At 43.9% G+C, this 7,930-nt stretch overlaps 1 protein-coding gene across 1 annotated transcript; it reads left to right on the plus strand.

Annotated features, from left to right (window-relative positions):
* On the plus strand, positions 605–7,397 carry RPL6 (ribosomal protein L6; the record flags this gene model as incomplete). The annotated part of the gene is given in 7 exon segments (NM_001044542.1): positions 605–623; positions 1,521–1,745; positions 1,826–1,924; positions 3,831–3,974; positions 4,925–4,973; positions 6,212–6,396; positions 7,207–7,397. Coding segments are annotated over 6 exon segments (855 nt in total). The 3' UTR covers positions 7,360–7,397.

Raw genomic sequence — 7,930 nt, forward strand, 5'->3', positions numbered from 1 at the left:
TTTTGACCCTCTACTTTTAAGCTTTAGGGGGTGTAGGCAGTAGGCAACTGTGGAGAAAATGTCTGTGGAAGGTCCCTTTCATCGGAGGGATTTCGTTTAAATTGAGGATTAGGTCCTTCAACCATCTATACCTTCTTATATTGAAAATGGTAGTGCTTCCCCTCCACTTTTCCGCCCATGGAAGCTTCCTAGGATCTGCATATAGAAGTTTCTCGAATCGAATCCAAGACACAGCTGCTACCTACTCCACAGCTGTGGCTACTCGGGACCCACTGCGACCGGGCTGGGAATAAAATCCTAGCTGCTGCAGAGACAACGCCAGCGGGAACTCGTTGGTAGTGTTTTCTAATATATTTGGTAAGCAAAATATAAAAAGTTGCAACTTTATGCAGGTTCCCAAAATTACTCTGAGAATTTTATTGGGCTATTAAATGAGGCTTTTTCAGACAAAACGTTCTCCGCTTTCGCCTCCTATTAAGAAAAACAGCTCCGTATACAGGACAAAGGTGGGAAACTACACTTCCCATCATGCCTCAGATCCGGAAGGAAATGAGACTCCACACCTCCCGTGATCGCTTATAGACCGGAAGCTGAGGCCTTAGTTCTCTTTCCCATCTTGCAAGGTAAGAATGGCGGGGTTCTCTGCAAGACTCGATTTCAGGACCCCTATCCTTCGCCATCCTAACTCGGAGGGTATCAAGTCGACATCTGCGGGGTGTCGGACGCGTCAGGGCCAACTGGGAGACCTCCTAGACGCTTATTTATCTCGCTTGGGTTTACAATGGGGCACGTAGAGGGTGAAGCGGAATGCCGAATAGGCTCTGGCAGCCCGGCACCCTCCCGGACTGAAGGAATAGGTCCCTCCAGGGATCCGTAGCGGGCTAGTGGGCTTCAGGGGCCAGGGCGACAGCGCGCGTTCCGGAATCTCGAGTTTGGGTTCCAGAAGACGCCGCCGAGCTTGTCCCAGCCACGTTGTGTATTTGAGTCTGTGGCCAATGCTGATTTTCCCGTCTCCACGTCTGTGACCGGAAGTCGCTCCTTGCGCTTTGCGCTTTTTTCAGTTTGGGCAAATCGTGTGTGTCTTCGCCTTCTAAACAGAATTTCTTGAGTGAGACAGTTTGATAAAAGCAAAAGCCCTGAAAGCAAATGATTTCAAGTTCTATCTTCGGCATCCTAACTGGAGATTGGTAAAGCTCTGTTTCTGGACTTCTAGTTCGCAAAAGAGGAATGGAATAGGGACTTGTGACTGCTAAATATGCAGCAAGCACCTAACAGGTGTGGGATAGTCTTCAGTCTTCAGATCGTCCAAAAAGTTACAGTGTATTGGGGAGACAACCGTGATGGATGTTGCAGACGTGGGAATTTGGAGGAAGGCCTATGGTCTTGTAGTGGGAGGGATGTAAAGGATGTTAACAGCTAGTTGAAGAGGGAGGATGAGGACTTGTCCCCTAGGAAGTCTGTTCATGTACAGCTCTGAGATAAATGGTGAAATACCTTCTTTAAAATGTACCCACTGGTAGATGGCGGGTGAAAAAGCTGAGAAGCCAGGAACTAAGGAGAAAAAGCCTGAAGCCAAGAAGGCTGATGCTGGTGGTAAAGTTAAAAAGGCTAAGAAGGTTAAGAAGGGGAAGCCCCACTGCAGCCGAAACCCTGTCCTGGTCAGAGGAATTGGCAGATATTCCCGATCGGCTATGTATTCCAGAAAGGCTTTGTACAAGAGGAAGTATTCAGCAGCTAAATCCAAGGTAAGGGATGAGGGGAACCACTGACCATTTGGTCTTGAAGTGTGCGACTCTGACTTTTTGATGCATTTGTGCCCTGATAGGTTGAAAAGAAAAAGAAGGTGAGAGTTCTTGCTACTGTCACAAAACCCGTTGGTGGTGACAAGAATGGTGGTACCCGAGTTGTTAAACTTCGAAAAATGGTAAGATTTCTGGAATATTGTAAGTTGACTGTTCCGCCAAAGTTTGAAACTTGTGTGGGGTTTTAGAAGTTTTTGTTTACCAGAGATTTACTAATGGAGAATAGTGTGAGTTCTGAGTTTGTGCAACTTGACATTATTCAGAGTTAAGTTTCCGTGCTTTGGTTCTTGTAAAACAGGAATAAAGGTTTGCCTCACAGGGTTGCTGTGAGACTTTAAAATGAGAGCCTAGGAAGCGGCCAGGCCTGTAGAACGTGTATCCCCTAGAGCAGTGTGTCTTGGCCCCTCTTTACTGTGCACAAGACCCAACATTTTCTCTGTGAGGAAGAAAGGTTCGCTCTGTGATTTCTATTATGGGAATATTCCCAGATATAGTACACTTCCCAGTTGAATGATAACTGCACCAGAATGAAAATGGCACTTTGGTCTCATCTTGTCACAGGTTTTTGTGAGCTGTTTTTAAATTAGGTATTAAATGCTTGTGGTAAAAGCAGGACTGTCCACTAAAATAATAAGAGTTAGAAACAGGTGTTATCGTGAGGTTAGCAAAATAGGTTTTATGGGGGCAGTCTTATTACAATAAATGAACTGACAGTCCTGATCTAAACTAATGTCTTTGTTTTTCTTTCTGGACAAGATGGGAATAATGCATGATAACGTGAAGCATCTGGACCTTTTTTTTTTTTTTTTGGTCTTTTTTGCCTTTTCCAGGGCTGCTCCCACGACATGTGGAGGTTCCCAGGCTAGGGGTCTAATTGGAGCTGTAGCTGTGGCCTACACCACGGCCACATCAACGCCAGAGCCGAGCAGAGTCTGCAACCTACACCGCAGTTCATGGCAATGCTGGATCCTTAACCCACTGAGCGAGGCCAGGGATAGAACTTGCAGCCTCATGGTTGCTAGTCAGATTTGTTAACCACTGAGCCACAACAGGAACTCCTGAACACACTTTGAATTGGAAAATAAATCATGTCCTTTTCATAACATGCAGAATGTGTCGGGCATGTGTTTCTGAAGAAGTGTAGTTTACATTAGAGGTTGGGAACCCCAGAAAAGCTTGAGAGTCAGTGCTACACGGACAATGTATAATGAATAGCTTGTCATGTAATCACTAAAATTTTATTTAATCCCGAATTTACAAAGGTAACTTGCTTGAACATTTAATCCTTCAATTAAGTGAATTCAACCCTATGTTTTGCCTTTAAAGTTGTAGAAGCAGGGAGGTCCCATTGTGGCTCAGGGGTGACAAACCATACTGGGATCCATGAGGACATGAATTCATTCCCTGGCTTTGCTCAGTGGGTTAAGGATCCGGTGTTTCTGTGATCTGTGGCGTAGGCTGGAAGCTCCAGCTCAGATTCAGCCCCTAGCTTGGGAACTTCGACATGCCATGGTGCAACCCTAAAAAGCAAAAAATAAAATAAAGCTATAGAAGCAGAAATAACCTTTTTCATCTTTAAAATTATGGAAGTGAGAATGCAGTGGTTTTTTGGGGGTTTGTTTTTTTGTTTTGGGGGTTTTTTTTGTTTGTTTTTGGTCTTTTTGCCTTTTCTAGGGCCGCTCCTGAAGCATATGGAGGCTCCCAGGCTCAGGGTCGAATCAGAGATGTAGCCACTGGCCTACCCGAGAGCCACAGCAATGCCAGATCTGAGCTGCGGCTGCAACCTACACCACAGCTCATGGCAATGCCAGATCCTTAACCCACTGAAGCAAGGCCAGGGATCAAACCCGAAACCTCATGGTTCCTAGTCGGATTTGTTAACCACTGAGCCACGACGGGAACTCCTGCAATGTTATGAATAGTGTTTCAGGTAACTTAAGAGGGTATAGCAAGTTTTGCTGATCCTACACCAGCTCTATTGATTTGACAAGCTTACTTTAGTAAGTTATACCTATGGGTTCTCTCCAGCCTAGATATTATCCTACTGAAGATGTGCCCCGAAAACTGTTGAGTCATGGCAAAAAACCCTTCAGTAAGCACGTGAGAAAACTGCGGGCCAGCATCACTCCTGGGACCATTCTGATCATCCTCACCGGGCGCCACAGAGGCAAGGTGAGCAAAGCACCTATGCTTGTGGAGCTTCATTTCGGTTTGCTTGAAGTGCTTGCTCCTCATAATGCTAGTGCTCTATATCGGGTTTCCTTATTTACCTGTGTTAACTGTAGTTGGTAGAGGGAGGCTCTTTGGGATTGGGGGGGGGGTAGAATCCAGTCACTAGCATAACGTATTTAATCAATAATAGACTAATTTATTACCATTTTCTGTTGTTGTTAACACTTGTTACAAATGATTTGAAAAGTCCCTATACCCAAAAATGTTTGTGTATTTGGGTCACTTCCTTAAGATGGATTTGCAGGGATAGAATTACTGAGTTAAAAGATATTCATGTGTTTTGGGTTTTTTAATGTTATGAGTAATGGCTGCAGAGTTCCCGTTGTGGCTCAGCAGTAACAAACCCAACTAGTATCCATGAGGATGCGGGTTCTATCCCTGACCTCACTCAGTGGATTAAGGATCTTGGCATTGCCATGAGCTGTGGTGTAGGTCAGTCATGGCTTAGATCCTGTGTGACTGTGGCGTAGGCCTGCAGCTCAACCCCTAGCCTGGGAACTACCATATGCCCTAGGTGCAGTCCTAAAAAGCAGGGGCTGGGGCAGGGAGTAATAGCTGCTTGGAATTCCCACTGTGGCACAGTGGATAAAGAATCTGTAGTGGCATATATTGCAGCTATGCCTCCGATTCAGTCCCTGGCCAGGAAATTCCATATGCCAAGGGTTCAGCTATTTAAAAAAATTAAAAAAGTAATGGCTGCTCATTTTAAGAAGTCAAGCAAAAAAAAGTATTCATACCTTAGGGTCACCTCTGTTTGGTGAAGCAGTTGCTTCTAAAACTGCTGGGAAAGTGATTATTAGATTTTAGAAATTTCTTTTTCCAAATTTAGTAGCTTCTGATTTGATTAATTCTAATTGTGGAACCAGCTAATGTTTCTTTGTAATTTACAGAGGGTCATTTTCCTGAAGCAGCTGAGCAGTGGCTTGTTACTTGTGACTGGTAAGGAAATCTTGGGATTTAATGTTTTGAAACTTGGAGGTATCTCCTCCATTTTAAGTCTTATTGAGAAGTAATTTGCATGCATCAGTATTAAAAGTTGAAGGTATACAGGGCAATGGTTTGATTTACATATATTGTGATTACCACAGTAGGTTCAACATTAAAAAAGTGTCTAGGAGTTCCCTTTGTGGCTTAGTGGTTAACGAATCCGACTAGGAACCATGAGGTTGCGCGTTCAATCCCTGCCCTTGCTCAGTGGGTTAAGGATCCGGCGTTGCCGTGAGCTGTGGTGTAGGTCATGCAGACACGGCTCGGATCCCACGTTGCTGTGGCTGTGGCGTAGGCTGGCAGCTACAGCTCTGATTAGACCCCTAGCCTGGGAACCTCCATATGCCATGGGAGCGGCCCAAGAAATAGCAAAAAGACCAAAAAAAAAAAAAAGTTTCTACATTTTATTTATTACTTTTGTCTTTTCTAGGGCTGCATCTGTAGCATATGAAGGTTCCCAGGCTAGGGAATTTAATCAGAGCTATAGCTGCCGGCCTACACCGCAGCCATAGCAACACAGGATCTGAGCCCGCGTCTTTGACTCACACCACAGCTCATAGCAACACCGGATCCTTAACCCACTGAGCAAGGGCAGGGATCGAATACGTAACCTTATGGTTCCTAGTCGGATTCGTTAACCACTGAGCCACGACGGGAACTCCAAGCTTGAGTTTTTAATGCTTTCAGTATACTCTTTCTCCTACCTAAGTAGAAATTGCAGTACCATGAGATTCTTCATCCTGTTTGACTGCCTTACATACATGTGAGTTCTAAGGAAGCAGGCATTAAAATATGTGTGGCAACATATTACCAAGAAATTGCCTCCTAAAATGCATGTTGGTTGGCTAATAACTCCAAGAAATGCATCCTGCATAGAGGTGTTACTTGGTCCCAGGATGGAGTTTCTTATGGAGAGAGGAAAAGCAAACTTTTTGCTCCAGAAGACAGTGCTTAGTTTAAATCTGTCATTAAGACCAGTGATTTTTGACCAAGCTGTATAAGTGACTGTGATCTCTCCCAGTCTGGGTAACTTTAAGATTTGGGGAGTGGGTGAACCTTGGACAAACTGAGAGCTTAAAAGAAGTCTTGATGCTGACAGTAGAAAGAGCAGTTAGGAATTTCTTCAGATCTAGAGAAAAGTTAGATCTTTGCTTCCCCTTTCCCTCACTATATTGGTTTTCCCCCCTTAGGACCTCTGTCTCTCAATCGAGTTCCTCTGCGTAGAACACACCAGAAATTTGTTATTGCCACCTCCACCAAAATTGATATCAGTGGAGTAAAAATTCCGGAACACCTCACTGATGCTTACTTCAAGAAGAAGAAGCTGCGTAAGCCTAGGCACCAGGAAGGAGAGATCTTCGACACAGAGAAAGAGGTAAGCTTCTGTTTCTGTCTTTACCTCTAATAGCTCTGGCTCCCCTCATTGAGTAAAAATAAGAGTGAGGTTAAAGACTTTTAAAAAAGAAAGCGTTTCTGCTGTGGTGTATTTGCATTGCCACAGATATGGCCAAAAAAATATATAGCTTGAAATAATGAGTATCTGGGAAATGATACTGTTCCAGATTCTGCTGAATTCAGTAGTCTGCCACAGCAGTGCTAGATCTGAGCTGCGTCTGTGACCTACACCACAGTTCAGGCCAACGTTGAATCCTTGACCCACTGAGTGAGGCCAGGGATCAAACCCACGTTCTCATGGATACTAGTTGTATTTGTTTCCACTGTGCCACAACTCCCTAAATTTAGTAGTTCTCAGTGGAAGCTAGGACCTTAACTAAGAATCTTGAGATTTTGGTGGAACTCTATGAACCTACTATTCTGTTGAGAATTTACCCTCGTTTATCTTTTGTATATCAAAGTAGACAAAAGAATAAGAGTTGCTGTTATATTAAAAATAGGTTATGTTTTGGAGTTCCTCTGTGATGCAGTGGGTTAAGGATCTGGCGTTGTCACTATTGTGTTTTAGGTCACCGATGTGGGTTTGATCCATAGCCCAGGAGCTTCTGTAGGCTGTGGGCTTGGCCAAAAATAAAATAGGTTATGTTTCACAGCCTACCAAGGAAAGGATTATCAGAGTTGATGACTTTGAAATAATCGTGGGATTGAGTACTTGTGAGATGGGATTTCTTAGTTGACCTTGGAGTTTGATACTTGTGCCTACATTTAAATGATTTTTCTCTTTGTCTAGAAATACGAAATTTCAGAGCAGCGCAAGGTTGATCAGAAAGCTGTGGACTCACAAATTCTGCGAAGAATCAAAGCTGTTCCTCAGCTCCAGGGCTACCTCCGCTCTGTGTTTGCCCTCACAAATGGGATTTATCCTCACAAGTTGGTGTTCTAAACCTCTTACAAAGAACACAATTAAATAACTGATCCAAATTCTTTGTGTCTTTTTTTAATCCTACCTGGTGGTGTGGTATGACTCAGCCAGCTTGATGGGATGTCAGCGTTTATCTGCTGAGAGGAGTAGGGTTGGGGAGAGTGGTATCAGCTGCAGTGGAATTTCCTCTTCATCCTCTTTGGATCAGCACAAGTCAGCACTAACTACGTGGATAAGAAAACAGCTGCGGCCTCTTCAGGCCACAAACTTTGCTCCCTTTACCTTCTCCCTTTTTTAACCAAAAACTGCATACTGTACATGCTGTTAAACAGATAATAGTTCATGGAAAGTGAAATACTGCCACTCATGTAGTATTTCCTTCTATGGATATTTGGGTTTCCAACATTTGTAATTAGATCCCCCCTGCCATTCAAGAGGAGAGTAGGCCTCTGAAACCTTTTGTAAGTTGAAATGGCATAAAATGAGGGAATTACCTTAGGACACATCTTGCTAATAGATGAGTAAGATGAGGTAAAAGGCAGACACTCAGTCAAATTTATGGTTCCTGCTGCTTAGATGCTAAGCATCTAGG

This window comes from Sus scrofa, chromosome 14, assembly GCF_000003025.6.
Source record: "Sus scrofa isolate TJ Tabasco breed Duroc chromosome 14, Sscrofa11.1, whole genome shotgun sequence".
Lineage (NCBI taxonomy): Eukaryota > Metazoa > Chordata > Mammalia > Artiodactyla > Suidae > Sus > Sus scrofa.